This window comes from Rhagoletis pomonella, unplaced genomic scaffold, assembly GCF_013731165.1.
Source record: "Rhagoletis pomonella isolate Grant_MI unplaced genomic scaffold, Rhpom_1.0 Rhpom_scaffold_00001, whole genome shotgun sequence".
Lineage (NCBI taxonomy): Eukaryota > Metazoa > Arthropoda > Insecta > Diptera > Tephritidae > Rhagoletis > Rhagoletis pomonella.
In genome coordinates, this window is record NW_023458555.1 from 21129398 (window position 1) to 21148813 (window position 19416).

General features: G+C 33.4%; 1 protein-coding gene across 1 annotated transcript in view; it reads right to left on the minus strand.

The window, feature by feature from the left end:
* The window catches only part of LOC118740768 (relaxin receptor 2-like), a gene marked incomplete in the record, with an annotated part of 43605 nt that overhangs the window by 14113 nt on the left and 10076 nt on the right, over positions 1–19416 (minus strand). Inside the window, 6 exon segments of the mRNA XM_036472437.1 lie at positions 10983–11054; positions 12762–12833; positions 14964–15248; positions 15542–15621; positions 15714–15817; positions 15936–16364. Of these exon segments, the coding sequence (XP_036328330.1) occupies positions 10983–11054; positions 12762–12833; positions 14964–15248; positions 15542–15621; positions 15714–15817; positions 15936–16364 (1042 nt within the window).

A 19416-nucleotide genomic window follows, 5' to 3' on the forward strand; every position in this document is an offset into this window, starting at 1 on the left:
ATTGATTAACCAACTTGCTCGAGTAATCGAATAATCGCACAGCCCTACTATTAACAGTAAAAATAGGTTTCATTTGGAAAATAACAAAGAAAAATAAGTTCAAAAATTTTTTTTTAGATCCAAAGTAAAATCATGTTTAGTCCCTTATTTTAACTTTTTTTACAAATACATATATTGCAATTTGTTGAACTTCTTTCGGATTGAGTAGTTGAGCCCAGCAACAAAAAAAAACGTTTTTTTTAATAGCGGCCTTCCTTCGGAGAAGCTCGGCTAAACACGTAGAAAACGTTTAAGCGCCAAACATTCAATTATTGGATGCAAATATGATATACTGTTCATACCTAAATAACCTAGGATATAATTTTAGAACTATTTAGGGCTTAAGTTGGAAAAGAGCCTTGAAAACTTCAAAAAACTCGAAAACTTTATTGAGAGGTCAAGATTTGTATGAAATGAAAAAATCGGTTTGTTCGATAATAAATTAAAAAAAAAAAAACCGCCTAATAGATATCTAAAAGTCTGCTGGATTTTATAAGAAACCTTTTTATAACAAAATGCTCTCGCATGTCTGTGATTAATAGGGAACACAAAAATAATGTTTGTTTAATTGACAAAAAGAAAGGGCTGACAAACAATGAAACGTCCCGTTATTTTCTAGTAAACAATTTTAATAGTCTCGTTAAAATATTTCGACTGTGGATTTGCAATAGTGAAGTTTCGCGTTAAACCGGTTTTGGTGGTTGAAAAATTCAATTAACATTTTTTCAGTTTTAGCGAAAGCTGTTTAACAGTTTCCAGGTGTATTGCGAACTGAGCAGCGAGTTTTATTCTGCATCGATTGTAACTTCGCAATATCAGCAACAATATATTTTTGTGAAGCAACACTTCAATAAAATGTTGCAATATTTTCACCAGGAGAATTGTCATCTCTTAAATTCTGTCCAACGAAGTCTTGTGACGTAGAGCGTTCACTACATACATATGTATATGTATGATAATCGAAAAAATGTTGTTATACATATGCATTTCATTTCATTTCATAGTCATTTTAATGATCATATGATTAAGTTTTTTGTGCATATTTTTGTCTTCCCTAGTCATTAACTATCGAGGGCGCCTTATCTTCCAATTATTTAATGTTTGATGTTACTATTCTATTTTATTCAACAATTTTATTGAGCTTGAGGCCGTTTTAATGCAAATTTTTGCCGAAAAAACAACAGTTTACATTTGGGTAGAAGTTATAGCTGCTATTCCAGAGATTACCACATCGGACTTCTTCGACTGGGATTAGAACGCCAAAGACCGTAGCCACCTAAGCCAGTTGTCTTACCTGTTGTTAAGCCAACTACAACCAAGCGCAGCTATTCCGCTGCAATTCACACTTGATCATTGCGGTTGTTGATTTTTGTTAATAAGTAGTTCTATTTTTAGAATGTTTAACTTTTAGGTGTGCTCGTTCTTAAGTTATTTGTTTTTGTTATTTATGGTCTTATAACAATTATATTCAAAAATTGTATTCTATTTTATTCAAATTTTGTTTATGGTTAAATATCTTAGAATAGTAAGGGTTAATGTCTTCCCAACACCTGACCACTTAGCTATATGCATGCATTTGATATGAAACTCAACAAAAAATAAACTCAATGACCCAAAGGAAGCGACTCTGGTTTATTAAAAAAACATTTCACATTTTAGCTTATTGCTAGCGCTGCGACACCTACGCTTACAAACATATGGAAACAGTTAAGTCAGTACATGTATGTATGTTTATTTGCATGTATTTACACACGGTTGTATGTAATTCCAAATGTAAGACGTTGTACACTTTTTTTAATCTTGCACTATTCACAGCCAGACACCCATACCCCCTTAGATATGTAAGTACATACATAAATATGTATCAAGCAGACAGTCAAAGAGTTCGTCTGGTATTTGTATCGTATCTGTTTTGGTTTCTTTTGTTCGTCTGCCAATCTGTTGCTATTTGTGTCCACTCTTGCTTATGTGTTTTTTTTTTGGTCAGTGGTTTGTTTCCTTTTTTTACTTGTTTTAAGTATTGGATTTGATACAAACAATTTTTTATGATTTTATTTGAAGGTGTATGTGTGCACTTATTTGTATGTGATTTGTATTTGCAATTTCCATGAATATTTGTAAATTAGAATGTGTGGCATGAAAATTTATTGGTCACTGTTTACTTGGCGGCACGTTTTTTATAAGGTTTGTTTTTTTTTTTTTTTTGAGAGTTGTTTGAATTTTTGTCCTTCAATATCCATTTCAATGATAGAATTTATCTTGACACAAGTTTCGAATAGTTTTACGGTGGCATTTCTATTGATTTATATGAGCATAAATGTAGGTGTTCACACATACATACATAGTATATGCAACCATGTCTAAATGTGTAAATGTATTCCTTTGGGTTTTGTTGTGTTGTTCGTTTGCTTACAGTTTCTAAGAATTTAATTCAATTACTATTACTTTAAGTTGACATCTAAGCAAATTTTCAATGTTATCTTTGTTTTTCTAATTTGCGTGGAAATTTTTCCATGCTCTTTTATCCTCAAATGCGGCGCGCAAACGTAATAAAACATTAATATATAGTATTAGCATCCGTAGCGTCTCTTAAGAATTTCCCAAGTCTATTATCATTCATGCATCACAGTTTATTGTGAGTTTATGCAAATGTGTTTGAAATTGTGCAAGTTGTTTATTGAATGTGTGCGATAAATTAAATTTTGTTAAAAAGACATATGTAACTTCTTACGCAGTGAAAAGGAAAGTAAAGATTATTTCAAAGCACTTTTAGTTATTTCGTAGGCAGTTAAATGGCGGAATTTCAAGGTTGTCGACCGTAGTAGGGCTAAAATTTATTTTAAGTAACTAAGTATGTATATAAATTTTGCGGAAAATTGCTTGGTGTTAAAGTATAAGAAAGGCAATTTTCCACCCACATTTTTTTTCTACGAATATTTTGGTACTTTGGAAATCTTACTAATTTTATAATTAAATGTGAAAGTTTGTATATTTGTCGGTCAATTACGCAAAAACGCAGATAGCTTATTGCCTAGATTAACATATAGAAAATTTCCTTACAGAGAGTTGCTACCTTTTCCAAACGCTAAAATTATTTAATTAATAAGTTAAATAAAATAATAAAACAATGTGGGTGTCAAGTGAAAAGACTTCTGAAAGGATTTATTTCGAAATAAGTTTTAAGAGAGTTGCCATCTGGTCAAAAAGCAAAAACAATTAATTACCAAGTTAAAATAAATATATTTACATGGGTATCAAACGAGAAAGGTTTAAGCAAGCTTCATTTCGAAGACATTCTTGAACAGGGTTGCCACCTGTTTAGAAATTCAAAATCAGTTTAATAAAATATAGCAATATGGGTTTCAAATGAGAGTAATTTAAGAAATATTGATTGCCAAGATGGGTTTTAACATGGTTGCCAATTGTTTAAGAAGTCAAAATCAATTTAATTGACTAACTGAACGAAATATTTTAATATGGGTATCAAGTGAGAGAATTTTAACAATTGCATAATTATTTCGCATATGTTTTCCAAGAGGACCAATTTCTCCCGCGCTTCTTGACCGATTTATGGTCAAATTTAAGTACTTTAATAGTATAAGTTTGCACAGAAAAAGTTGTATACCGTTTAAATAAAAGCAAAAGGCGGACTGCGCCTATACTTTTACCTTTTTAGTTCTTTACATACAATACTTAAAAATAATTTTTTATCAAAGCTCCTATTTCTCACTTCGAAGGCCCTTATCTCGATTCGGAGGCTAACTTCGGAAAACGGAGAAATTACTTTTTTACTTATGACTTATTCTCTTGAAAAAAATGGGTTTGGTCCAATACCTAGAAAAAAAGTTGATTTTGCCGTATAGTGTTATGAATGGATAAAAGATACATCTTCTTTGAAGTCAGTACTGAAACCTGACATTTTAATATCTAGTATTTCAAGTGCTTATCAAAACTTTACGACACGTACATATTGACAGATCAGAATGTTACTCATACGTCATGTACGTACTTTCGATTTTAACTCTACCGTAATAAATGGTAGATCCAATATGGGTCCGAAATTTTGAATTTTTTAAATCTGTAAAGTTTTAAGCGAATCTAAGTAATTTAAATTTTTTTTTTGTTGAATCCAGCGTCTTTTGCTTAGGACAGTACTGACGTGGTTGTAGTGAAGTGTCCCACTTATATTCATGTATACAAGAATTTATCGTTGAAAAGAATCGGACTATAAGACTATTATATAAATGCACAAATATGTAATTTAATCATCAATTTTAGTAAATCACTGTCCTTTCAAAACATCACATCAGTGAAATACATTAGACTTAAGTGATATAAGTCATTAATTTTTCTAAACTATTTATTTTGAATGTGGCATAAGTCTCCGTAATGAAAAGTAGTAATTTTTCCATGACTATACGAAATTATTTATACTGAGCAAAATATCGGTATCCTAATACCATGTCCCCACCAAAAAGTTAACCATCTCAAATCGAACTTAACCACATCACTAACTATTGCCGTCCACACTGCGGTTTGAGGTTTCTAAAACAACACAAATGTAAAGAACAGTGTTCGGGTCTTGAAAACTCGATTCAGGACTAAATCGCTGCAAGAATTGGAGCAAAAACAAATTTTCCGTACTAGACTGAATTTTTTATTTTTGTTTCTGACATTAATTGTTTGACTAAAATATTTTCTATTCATGCAAAATAAGAACGCGAAGCAATGTAAGGAGAATATGTTACATATTTAGGTAATTTTTACCATTTTCTGTAAAGTAGAACGTATCTAACACTTAATTTTTTAAAAAGCCAACCTTTTCTACTGTATATAAATTTCATTCTACATATATTTTTTAACAACTTAAGTAAAGTTCTGCATCCGCCAATTTGTACATCCATACATCGAAAAATAACGAAGTTACTTTATTGACGCATTGCTATGAAAGAGTTACTTTTTAACAGTGAGATTTGGCTAACTTTCAATTTTTTTGCTGAAATTTTTTTGGTGAACACTCAAAAAACGGCCTCAAGAGGGGCATAACATGAATGAAAATAACGGAATAGATTTGAAGTCAAGCGGAGTAGAGGAGTAGATTTCAAATTTTTTCAAAAATCGGACTAAATCTAATCTGATCTTGGTGAGTCCAAACACTAGTAGGGAACGAATTCTTTACATTTTAACGCTAATGACCCACAGATGGCGGGAAAACACAGGGTTGTATCAGACTTTCGACGTGGTTTCGAGTTGGTTAGCTTTTAACCATCTCAGTGAAATGGTTAAGTGCTGTCATTTTTATATGGCGAAACTACACTAAATGAAGTGGGTTATCGGGATAACCAACTCAACAGCCATAACTACGTGGTTAGCTCCGGTGGGGACATGGTATAAGAAAACAAATACGAGTAAATCTTTTCGAAAGTTAGCATCAAAATTTCTAAACGTGTCAAAAGGCAAAACCCTTGCATATATCGCTTTATAAACAAACTGACGTATGCCACTTTCAAAATAAACACCTGAATTATTGACAAACGGTTTCGAAATAATCAACACACAATGCATATTCACTCGCATAATGTTTTCTAAACCAAAATCATCCTTAAATACTATAAAACATATTTAAACAACACACATGTGCTCACTTTCAATATCGAAAGTTTTGTTTTACCGGACAGTCAGTTTTGAACTTTTGCATGCGGCAACCTGTAGTAAGTTATGAGCTTAATATTTATTCAAAAGTGTGGCACTTTTTTATGACTTTACTGGTATGATTTTTTTCTGTACACCGACATTTGAAAACGAGTTTTGAGCAACGCCCCCTATGAAGAATCCCCAGTGTGTGACGATTGCCCCTCCAGGAATTTTGATAGCCACCGAAATAAAGGGTAAGGATGATAAGGGGTGTAGCGGCCTCTACAGCCGTAAAAACATTGGTTGAAATTGCAAATGGATTTATTAAAATACGTTAAATTTTAAACCATTCAAGTACAAAAGCTTTGCTTTGCAATCTACGAGGCGTATGAGTGCTTCTTTACTGACCCTTTTATGCATTACCGAAAGTTACTCATACGCACTGTAGGATCGTAAGGCACTTATTACTTTTATTCTCATTTAAGTGTTTGCCGTGCTTACATATATTTCTTATGCAATTCCCCAGTCTATAATGGCTTTTCATTGACTTTCATGCTATGAAAGTATTGTATTATCGTTTGCAGTTCATTATATGGCCAGTTGCGAGCGGTAATACTTCTTTGCCGCCTAACAATTCACTTTACACACATTGCAAACGAACGTTTTCACATTTTGCCTTTCATATATTATTCTTTTACTCAGACACTTTTGCCATCTATCTCTATTGACTATGTATCATTCTTATTTAATAGCTGAAGTAGTAGCATAAAAACACCGTAAATCAACAGTCAGCATTGCTTTACGATTTCAAGTAGAAGCATCGTTATTGTAAACATACACACACAACTATCTACATACTATGGATGCACATAAGAATGTCCACACATAGCTTTAAGTTTGTCTTAGATGCGCTTAAGGTTGGTTATTACTAAATGGTGGCCATTCTTATTACCTACTGCATGCCGCTAAAGCACAGCTGACTGTGAAATTTAATCAGGATAGCTTAACATGTTGGTATTTTGTTCTCTTGCTATTTCATTGATTGTCAATTCCCACTCACAATCTGTGCACGAATGTTGGTAAAATGTGTCATTTAATATATAGCTGCTATTTATTCGCTCCATCCGCTTTGGTATTGAATGCACTTGTCAGGTCATTCAACGTGCTCAAATGCAGAAACTAGCAAATATGCGTATTAACTTATGATATTAAATTCTCTTATTCAATAAACACTAGTGAATCCGTATGGCGTTTAAATGCCAAAGCGATTGGCCAAGAAATTCAACAAAATGGGAGAAATTTTTCAAAAATTCTGAAAATTGTTTTTGCATAAAATTACTTTGTACCGCTGAAAATAGTTCTAACTTCAAACAATAAAAGCTTATAAAAGAAGTCCTTTAATTTGGCACCTCAGTTTTGAAATTCGAACAAACGGTGCCTTCAAAAAAATGCTTTCGCGTATTACACATATACATATTTAAATGTACAGTGACACGTGTTGATTTTTTTTTAAATATTCATAATGTTTTTCGAGTTAAATTTTATTTGTAATTTTTCTATAAAAATATTCTGCAAGCTTTAACCAGAATCATATAAATCACAGTTTAAAACTTTATACAAAATTTAGGAAAAACCAACAAATTTTCATCAAAATTAAAAATTTTTAATTTGAATGCTTAGAACATTTTTGGGTATGCAGTTTTATAGTCCGCCGCGTTGATTTTTAATATTTTTTTTTTGTGGGGACGGCTTTTGAGGTTTTTTGTAAAAAAATCATCACTTTATCGCTTTTTTGAGTCACTGTATATACATACATAATTACGTTGATATGACTTTTCTAATAGGTGGCGACCCTAACAAAAATACTTTCAAGCTAAAGCTTTCTTAAAGCTCCTTCGTTCGACACTCATATTTTAATATTATATAGGACTTGTTTATTTTTAATTTAATTTAATTAAACTTTTCAAAGAGGTGCAACTCTCTTAAAAATTATATTTAAACTAAAACTTTCGCAATTGTTTTTCTTCTGACATTGTGTTACGTACGTATATAACTAGCTGATGAATTAAGTTTAATTTGACTTTTTAAACTGGTGGCAACATTCCTACATGTAGTCGTAGTCTAGAAATATAAGCTTTTTAAAACTATTTCGATTGATATCTAAATATCTGCTAATAATTCATTTAATTTACTAAATGAGTTGTGTTTTTTACCGGAATTATATGATCTATTATATTTTAAGACTTCTGCCAAAATATTTGTGAAAAGTATTAAGATTTACGTGTGCTATTTAGATCGATTTGATACCAAAAATCTCATTATTTTGATTCAGTTAGTAAAATTAATAAATATTTTTACGCAGACATTTTAAGCTTAAACTCTTCCGCGATCGGAGGTGATTTTTTAGACAAAATATTTCTAAAAATTAATTTAGTTAAAAAAGTTAGTTAAGATTTTTTAGGTATTTTTAAATGGTTCTCTCGCACGCCACAAATCGGAGGAGAAGCTCGGCCAATCATTAACATATGTGTAAGCGCCAATCTATTATTATTATTAACCTTACTCTTCTACTTATTGTTATCTTTCTCAAATTCTTATCGGGATACTTATATTTACACTGATCCTTATCCATATCCATATAATTATACCTATTTGTATCCTTATATTTATCGATATTATTATCCTTATACTTGTCCCTATCCACATGCTTATCCTTATCCTTATTCTTATCATCTCATCCTTAGCCTTATACTTGTTCTTTTCCATATCCTTATCACTATTCTTATCCTTCATATATAACCATATTCTTATCCATGTCCTTATCCTTATCATTATCCTTATCCTTGTCCTTATCCTTGTCCTTGTTCTTATCCTTTCCCGTATCATTATCATTTTCCTTTTCCCTATCTTTATGCTTATCCTTATGGTTTTTTTATTTATCCCTATACTAATCTCCAAATTGATGCACATCAGTACCTCAATTCTTTTCTCAATATCTATGCAGTTTGATATTCTTCCCTATTGCAAAAATTAATTTTCTACTCGTAACTTACCAAACCACAGTAACTTGTATTTACTTGCACTTAATATGTCTGCCGTTTCTGCATTGCAGTTTTATTTTTTGCTGCAACACTTAAGTAAACATTTACTTACTTGGCGCACAGTTTGAAGCAACATACTGAGAGATGCAATAATATTTATTTAGTAAGCGGAGACAACTTTACTACTTTCACTTCATTGCTTCTTCATGAACTTTACTACCCTGCACTTAAGCAAAGGGTGCATTTAATTTATTGACAATAAAGGAAAGCATAAAAATCAGTGTAAATACAGTGAAATCTGGGAGTAGTCGTGCGACGATGCAAGCTGCCAATGGACATTAAGATACTAAGATAACAGCTATTTAAGTAATGATTTGCTATGTGCTCAGAGGAATCAAGATTTTTATCACGTGGATGAGCTCATTAATACGCTACTAAAGCCTGGCGGTACCTTTGGTGTTTTAAGAAATATAGTTTTCTAGTCTAAAATTTCTAGTTAGTTGTTCTCCCCAAGTGCGGACAGATCCTTCTGCACTGGGCCCTTCCGTCCATTGTGTTCTTGAGCCCGCCCACCACTACTCTTATCTTGCGAGCGATTATTCCAATGTCATCTGCATACGCGAGCAGCATCCGGCTTTTTTTAGATACATACATATAGTACCGCTGTAATTCTGATCGCATTCTCGTATCATGCTTTTCAACATCAAATTTCAGAAGTATAAAATTTCGTTTGACCCGGAACGGCACGAATGAATCTAAAAGTTGTGCTCAACGACATAGATAGACATATTACATCGACCAAAATCGACAGGTGGCCTGAAGCCACATTGATAAAGGATTTCAGTATTTCGCACCGTAACGTCGATAGGATCTTATAAGCAATGTTGAAAACGCTTATCCACCGGTAATTAGCGCCAAAAGGAGGATATCCCATCTTGCAGATTGGGCAGTACCACATTACTGAGTAGAGGTTTAAAAATATGCATACTTATACAGCTAGCTGCTTTCTCGAAGGCAGGCACTTATTTGCAGCCAAATTTACTGGCGCGCAGTAGTTCCCTTAACTTGAATAAATCGAAGTGGCGCTACTACAGCTTCCTCGCTTTCTGTCGTGATGCAAGGCTCACCATTGGTTTGCCATCTCGCGTATGGTCTATCCACGCCGCTAGGATGGAAGTACGGAGAAGCAAATTGAAAAATACATAGGAGTGCAACTTTAAGTACATCCCCAGAAAAAAAGCTTAAAATACCCTCAAAGCGTGCTCATCGTTTTAAATAAGTTGGTATACTCACAAACCCAGATTTGGGTACATATAGTAAAATTTCACGAGGAATGTTTTTTGAAGAACATTTTAACGCTTTAGCTCTCTCACCAAAGGATCGCTTTGGCCCCTATATGGAAATTCTAAATAAAATGACATTTGGGAGGTCGCCTCTGTTAAAAAGTCTTCAAAATAGGTTTTGTAAATCGCACCGAATTCAAATCTTATTCTGCTGTACCTGTATATTTATGATTAAAATACAAAATAAAGCTTAAAAAAGTTGTAGCATATTTCAAGGCGACAAATTTGTTTTTTTTTTGGTTTGTTTTCTGTGGACTTTATGTTATTTGTATAAAGTTTTTGTCTGAGAATTTCCCTAGTGAAATTTTCTGGCGAATAATTTTTTAGATGATGTTGACCCTCGAGCAACCTCCAAGATATCATTTTATTCAAGATTTCAAAAAAGTGGTCAAAACGACCCTTTCGTAAGAAAGCTAAAGGCTTAAAATGCTCTACAAAATTATTCCTCGTGAAATTTAACTATAAGTACTCAAACTACATATTTCGCTCCGATATGAATTTTAAACTCTTTTCCACTTATTCTTAAAACACTCAGGCAAAAAATTGCCAAACTTAATATGGCCATAGAAAAATTTGAGCTGAGAATGTAAAAGGTTGTGGAGGTTTTACTATGTGGGTCTAGTTCTTTCATCCATTCATTTGTAATAATTCCGCTGCCCAAAAATGCTGTTGGGCTGTGTTATTCTTTCCATTTTATCTGAATTCAAGCCTTGTCATTTCTATTTGGTATTCTTATTAAAAATAAATTTAAAAAAAATCGTGAAAAAGTATGCACTTCAATCTCATTTGAAGGTTACTTATACGCACTGCCGCACCAATGAACCTTTCATATTTAGTACCCACTAAATCAATCAAAAAAATATCTAATTTAATTGCTTTCGCTATAAATAAGATCTTAAACTAACTGCTTCTTCTCTGTACTTACATATCTCTGATGTCATTTAAACCCCAAAAGGCACGCGGATGTATGTGTGCGATGCGATTTTCATTGAGATCTCTTCGCAGTAGCCATAGAAGTTTTAGGGCGGCATGAAATGAGACAAAACAAATAAATTTCATATCAAAACGAATTAATCACTTTTGCTTACAATATTAAAAACATAAATAACTGTGTAGCCTATATCAAAAAATGTCTGACGCAAATACCTGCGTACATGAATCATTTCGACACGCAAGAAAAAAAAATGATATTGCAAAGTGACAGTAATTCGCAAATTTTCACTACGAAAGTATTTACCTTCATGCGCAAACACGTTTTTTGTTTATGAATTGCTCACTTTACTCCTACCAGCATCACCATCACATTGTTGTGGCTGCAGCACAAATAACGGTAACAATAACTATGATGGCTATAAAAAACTGAACAGCAGCAAAAATTCAAATACGCTAAGGTGTCTGCGAGGCACATTGATTATTTATCGCTTTTATAGCTATGTAGACGGATTTGTATTTGTTTTTGCTTCGTGATGTCCCTTTATTTTCAATATGTAATATATGTACAATGTTTGTCGCGGGTCGTGATTTTATGCCGACTCGTCTGTATCGAAAAACAGACTTAATGCCTTCGATATTGACACTAAATGCCGCAACCAACCCTTACTTCGTTTGTTGACAGTGAAAAATGATTGGCATTAAATAAAAACAATGTAGACAATTTATTAACTGAATATATGTATGTGTACATGTGTATGTATGCACACGTACAAGAACCTGTATGTTATACATTAGTATGTATGTAGGTTTATGCCACAGCGATTGTTTTCATATTTAAGTTACAACTTGTTTTTAAAGAGCATTGAGGTTGAAAACAAAATTTTTTTACTTGTCAAAAATGTCACATGAAATCGATTAAATGCTGGAACAAATTTATTTATTTCACAGTGGTATACATATCAAAATCGTATTTCCGTAAAGCAGGGATCACACGATTTGTACATTTGTACGTTTGGCAGTCACAGAGTGGTGTTGTCTAGAAATTTGTATCGAGAACGATTTCATGTCAATAACAACTTTCCAAACAAAAGCACTCTGTGACGGCGAGAATGTAAAAATGTGTACAAATATACAAATCGTGTGATGCCTGCTTTAATTTGTACGAAATTTATCTACCTCAGCAGCCCATACGAATGTGTTCCTAGCTAGTACAAAAATTGCACTCAATTTTATTGAAATCAGGCAAAAATGGACTTTGGAAGGTTCTGGACAATTTTTGCTCAACATATGTAGTATAAGATACATAGGTACGGTAGCGGACAAAAGTATTTATACATCGAATTTTTCGCATATATACAAAGGTTTTTATTCTAATTTTTTCCGATAATTTTTTATAAAAATATAGTTCGCACTACAACATAAAAATATATATATAAACTTTATGCAAAACTCGGGAAAATTGAATAAATAAGCCCATTCTGTTTAAATATAACAAGAATCAAGTTCGAAGTAAATCGCGTTGATCTTTGGCAATTTTTTTTTAGCAAAAAAATTCAAAAAATTGGTATTATTTTCTCACCAATAAATAAAATTCAGTAAAAAATCAGTAAAATTTAATTTTTTAATGGAAGTTATAACCGTGATGGTCCGTGTTCATAACCGTTACGGTCACTGAAATAATTACAAAATTTGATCTCTTTAAAAATTAAGTTTTCACAAAAAGTGGGCTTAGCAACAGAAAACAAAATTTTAACTTTTTTAAATTACTTACAGCAAATTCAAATTAGTCAAATGAGCAAAGGTATCCTCTGCAATATATTCCATGCGATTTGAATCCAAATAGCTGCAAAAGAAAAAAAATAAAGAGAGAGAATTATTTTAATGGATATGCATTGAAATAATTGTGTACAAGTATACATACAGTCAGTCAATAAAGTTTAGGTACAGCGAATTTTTTACAATACGGGCAACTATTTTGTAAATATTTTATGTTTCGCTAATTTTTTATAATAATATGGTTAATTCTACAAAAAAAAAAATCAGCGTACCAAACCTTGTGCGAAATTGAAGACAATTCTGCAAAATTTCATTCAAATATTGCACTTTGTATAGAAAGCTAATGGCTGATTTTTTTTTGTCGAATACTTGTTTATTAACTTCAAAATAATACAAGAAAAGCATAGAGAAGCAAGTATGCTGCAAAAAAATGGTGGTCCTTAAATATAAACTACCCTTTAGTTTCATGTTGTGCTTTTTTTAATTTTCCTTTATCGAAAGGCGTCTCAAGACTAAGTAAATTTGTAAATTTGTGTGACGCAGATATAACAAAAAATCTGCTAGTCGGTTTAAAGGGTGAGGTAATCGCATTGTTCCCAAATTCAGACTGATATAAGTTTCGAGCAACAAGCGCTGAAATGGTCTGCATTCTAGAATGTTCGTAAGCGGATTAAAAGAAATCTACGTCGTAGTGGAAGAAAAAATGGCTGCTGAGCTGGGCATATTAAGCGCAAAGCATAGACGAATTAATGGAAAACGATCTCAGACTGAAGCGGGATGGGTGTTTTTCCATGAGTCTCCATTGAGCAGTATGTAAACAAACAAAATGATCGAATTGATTTGTCAAAATGAAAATCTGAATGTTCGAATGGTCACCAGAATGCACACACCACTAATGGTGCCATAATGGCTAATGGACGCTTTCTGATCGTATTTTTGGAACGTAGCGTAAAAATAAATGCGCAAGTATATCGGAAAACTATGTTAGAATCAGCCCTGATGCTGTTAACAGACAAGCATTACGATCGTAGACCTTCGAGATTTTAACATGATTCAGTACCGTCATACAAATCACGAGTCAACTAAGAGTTGCTTTAAAACAACGTCAAAACATTTATTTTTGTCGACGCAACGGCTGTCGTTTCCTTTAGATACGAAACCGCTTAATTTTTGTATCTGGCGATATTTTAAAGAGCAAAGTTTGCTCTAAAAAATACCAGGCTGTCGAGTATATCAAACAATCACAGAAACATGGACAAAGGCATATAAATATGAGAAGGCCTTCGTAGTTATCGAGGGAACGATTTTCGTAAAGCCTATAAATCTGTTCGTGTAGCTGATGACTACTAAAGAAAATTGAATAATGAACTACTCTAGACAATAGAAGCAAAGGCGGCCATGCACACTATAGAAATGCTAATGGCGGAAGTACCTGTCTGCACTTGGTGTGAATAGCTGGCAAAAATTTGCAAAGAAGAGAGGTATTTGAAAAAGTTCCTGGTGGAATAAACCCAAGAGAACATTCTATGTTACTGCTCACGTATCACGAATACGAAGAATATAGGAAGGCAAATAGGAAGACCAATACGGATAGAAATATGAAGATAAATACGAATAAAGAGATGACAACGAAGACTAATACGATGGCGTATATGAACACAATTATGAATACGACATCGAAGATGATTACGAAGACATGAACGAAGGCGTATATCAAGATAAATTCATTCCGAGAACGAATATGGAGATGATTGCGAAGACAAATTCAAAGACACACTGAAACGAATAGCGAAATCAATACGAAGACGAAGATTAATACGAAGAAAAACACGACAACAAGACAAATACATATAAGAGATGAGACGAAGACGATACGAATACGGAGATGAATTCGTGGACGAATTCGACTTTCAAGCTAACTTTTGTTTCCTAGGTAATAACCTGTTCAAGCATAAGCATGTGTGCAGGCATATATGTATTTAAATCTAATAGCCTTTGTGCTTACGAGTATAGTAGGTGACTAAGTTTTCTCAAACATTGACTTTTATTGCACACACAGGTTTACATGCACACCCGCATAACAAACATTTTTTATGCGCATACATACATAAAAACATATACATAAACATATTTTGCCGGCTCATCATGACCTTTGTAGATTGAGATGCGCTTAATACACTACACATACTCTACTCACATTTCATATAGACGCGGCATGTGCGGAAATCTCTCGTTACGAAGTGTGAGTAAATTATCACTCAGCATCAGCCATTCAAGGCGTGGCATGTCCGCAAATTGTGCCAACGGCAACTGACGCAATTGATTCGAGATGAAGAAAAGCCACACCAAAAAGTTCATGCCACGAAATGTGCCGACTGGCAGCGCGCTGATATTATTGTGCCGCACATCCAATTTCTCCAACTGGTGTAGACCATTAAATGTGCCCAGCGGCACATGCGATATGTTGCAATGCTTCAGTGAGCTACCGCGGTAGAAGGCGAAACACACACATATATGTATGTATGTACACACGAGTAGATAAGTGCGATGGAAAGGACAGATAAAGAAATAATAGATTACATATATAAAGTAAAAGGCGTGAAGTTAGAGAAGTAAGAAGGAAAGAAAAAAGAAGCAAACAAAGACGTTGCTATAAATCATAGTAAATAGGCATTAAGATTAGCGCAAATGCCGAAAAAGGGTCAAAGGCCTCTATTGAACGCTGCTATGCCTTCAATTCTCTTCTACTGTATTTTGCTCACTTGCGTTACTTACAGCTTCACCAAGCGTTTCAGTCCAATAAAGGCATTCTCACGCAGTGTCAAATTACTGCGGCCGATCATCAAGTACGTCACCTGCAAGAAATGGTGAAATTCCATTGAGCTTTTTGAACTAAGTTCTTGCGTTTTGTGTGGCTTAAGTCTTAAGCATGTGCATACATACGTACTTCTGCACTTAAGCGCGGTATACGCGTCAATTTCGCTTTGCGGCCGCAATACAATATTGTACGCTGTCGACAAGTGCATACACCTTTAGGATATGTTGTAATTTCTGTAATGAATGAATAGATGAATAAATAAAGGTGAAATTCGCGTAGAAGAAGAAGAAGAATGCGTCCATGGAGACATTAAACGCTGCGCGCGGTCGCTTTTTAATGAGCACTTCTTACCACAGTTCGCAACTTCTTCGTTGCCACCGCTGGCATACATGTTGCCCCCACTAATACTGCTGCCGCCAGCGCTGGCAATTACTTGCGTACGATGCCCACCGCCAACAGAGTCAATGGATTCTTCCTCCGCTGGTGGCACTCCCACGCTTGTCACATTCATCAATTCTCCTGCTGCTCCGCCAAGAAATTGCCCGCTCTGCTGCTGCTGCTGCCGCTGTTTTTGTCTTTGTTGTTGTTGTTGTTGCCGTCTTCGTTCAATCGCATTGCCGACAATTTTATCGGTCAGCGCCTTACTGCCATAAAGTAGGCCACACTCGACCGGGTGTTCATCGCTGCCATCCTCACAATCTGTGCGATTGTCGCAAATTTGGCGCTGTGGCACGCACAACGTATTGCCATCGCAGGCGAAGGTTCCCTGCGGGCAGGGTCCTGCAAAGAAACAAAGTGGCAGTGGTTTAACACCGGAGACAAAACGTACAGTTATAATGGAAATGAAAACTTGAGAAAATATAGAGGAACGTGCGAATAATACTCGTATCCAAAAAGAAAAGCATTAAGAGAAAACTGCCAGAATGAAATTAATGTTGCACCCAGCCATGGCAGGCAAGCGGATAAATTAAGAACCAGCAGTTGGCCCAAATTCGGTACTCGTAATATTACCCAAATACTCAGCAACTACATACATATATATAGCTACTAGCTGTTGGGGCGCGGGTTGCGCGGTAGGTGTCGAAAATTAAAACAACCGCTAACGACCCGCAGCAGATCGTTAATTTAAAATAATTGAAATGAGCTTTTGCAAGCTGTCTGCCTTTTGGTTAATGTTGGGGACACGGAATTGAAAATTGTGGCAGTCTACTTAAGCTTGAGTGGACAATTGCGTAAACACTATTAAAGAACTTTGTGGCAAGCAGCTTGTGGGAACAGTAAGAAAAGGAGTCTTAGTACTTATTTGCGCATAACCATAAGATAAAGTCTGTTGTAAATAAGACAACACAAACTTTAATTAAAATATATTTCTTTTTGGTTATAATCTAGTTAGTGTCGACATTTGGTACTGAATTCGGCTTGATATAAATAAATACTTGCTAAGATCTTACAACGAAATTTATAAATATTATTTAATAGTTTTCCCACACCCTTTTCGCTGAGTGAACATTGGAAGTAATTTATTTTAATTTTTTTTTTACGATTTTTCTTTTTTTTAACCTCCTTCAACATATTTCCTTTGACACCCATATTGTGATACATATAGTAATATCTACATATGTATATTATCTTAGTCCAAGTTTAATTTGACTTTTTAAAGATGTGGCAACCTTTCTACGTGTAGTTAAGAAATAAAGACTTTTCAAAAACATTCTAATTGATATCCATTTAGTAAAAATTCATTCAACATATTAAATAATTTGATTTTATTAAATTTTTAAATATGTGGCAACTATTTCAATCCGTAAAATATTATAAATGTTCAAACAAAATATTTCTTATTACTTTTTCGTTTGGCATCCATATTTCAACACATATTTCATTTAACTTGTGTATACATATTTAAATTAAATTCGACCTATTCAAAACTATTTATATCGATAGCCATAAAATATTAATTCATTTTATTTAATAAATTATTGAACTTAATTTTTAAACAGGTGGCAACCTTCTTTAAAACATATTGGAAATTTAGCCTTCTTAAATCTCTTTCGTTTGACACCCAAATTGTAATACTCCTTTTATCTAATCAAGTTTATTGAATTTAACTTTTCAAACAGGCGGAAACCCTCTAAAAAAGTTTTTTTTTTTTAATGAGCTTTCTTAAACTCTTTGCTATGTCAAACCCCTTTCGCGACATTTGCTCAAGCCCATTAATTTAATGTAATTTAAAATTTTAACTGCTGACAACTCTCTTTAAACCTAGCGACTAACCTTCTTCCCGCCGAGATGGCATATTGTGATTTTTATTTTATCTAAACAAGTTTATGGAATTTAGATTTGCAAACAGGTGGCAACCCTGCAAAAGTATATATATTTTTTAAATTAGCTTTTTTAAAACTTTGCCATTTAACACCCGAATTGCGATATTTGATCCTTCTCTTCGCAGAGACGAACACGCAGATATGCGTCCTTCTACAATCGGACCACGTCAACATATTTCCGATTCAAAAATATTCAAGACGGTGCTTAAAGAGACTAAACCGAATGTGTACACCAAATTTGGTCGAGATTGGTAAAGTAGTTTTTGAGATATGCATATATCATATAAATGGGCGGTGCCACCCCCATTTTCCTAAAATTTCTTTAAAAACCACTATTTTGCTAAAGAGCGATTGTATATCAAAACTACTCAAAAAAGTCCGGTACATATACAATATAAATTCAAGGCCGTATTTAAGAAAATTTGCCTAACTTCGGCAATTTTTATGCTATTGCAAATAATCAGTTTATTTCAAAATAGATTTAATTTTAGATAGTACTACAAATTTTTGAAATTGTGGAAATAAGTGATGGTCAAAACTAAAAAAATAAGAAAAACATTTTTTTTTTTTAATTTGCCTGATGAAAAATCCCGACAATCCAAGTCTGACAATAGATTATTATACATCATTTTAAAGTCCCATACATCCTCTTCTGACAACATGTTCGATCTTTGAAATCTAATGAAAAAAGGTCATTCAAAAACTGATAAATCTGCAAAACCGTACTTTCTGCCCTAAAATGGCAAATCGCGACCTCTAAATGATTTTTAAAAATTTATAAAAATAGGAAATAATATTTCTTATAATAAGGAAGGAAATTAGTGGGTAGGGTCTTGAAATTAAAAAAAAAAAAAAAATTGATGGATGCCGTAATGTACATACAAAGTGCGCTATGTAAAATTTTTTCAATTTTTACTTTTTGGCGGATTACGTACCAGTATTTAAAGTAGTTTGATGTCCACTAACAACACAGAGCAAAATCTTTTTTATATTCTGAAAAAAAGTCGCTATCATACTTATTTATAATCTTTCAAAAGTATACATCTTCTGATGAACTTAGAAAACTGCTTTAAGTCGTATATACTGTTCATATTATCTCATGTCATGTTATGTTATGTTACAATTTCATAAGGCTCTTATTTATCGAAATTTCGAGGTAATAATAAAAAAGATTCAATTTAAATGCTACTTGTTGTCGTAGTCGTTTTTTTCAAATTTATGGCGTTCTATTATAAAATCACATAACGCTGTTTGCAAGTGGACTACTCATATGTATATAGAGAACACTGGCCAACACAATTTTGCGGCTGAGCTTTGAGAGCTGATTCCTATAGGATTTTATCAAATTGAAGTTCAGATCCGGATTCTACCGAAATATTAAAATTTGTTATATTTTTCTCTCATCTGAGGTGATTTTTAAGAAAAAATTTTTTTAAAAATTGAAAGCTCGATTTTTGGAGGTACAGTATATTTTGCTTTGCTGCCTTTATGCTTAAGTGCACATTTAA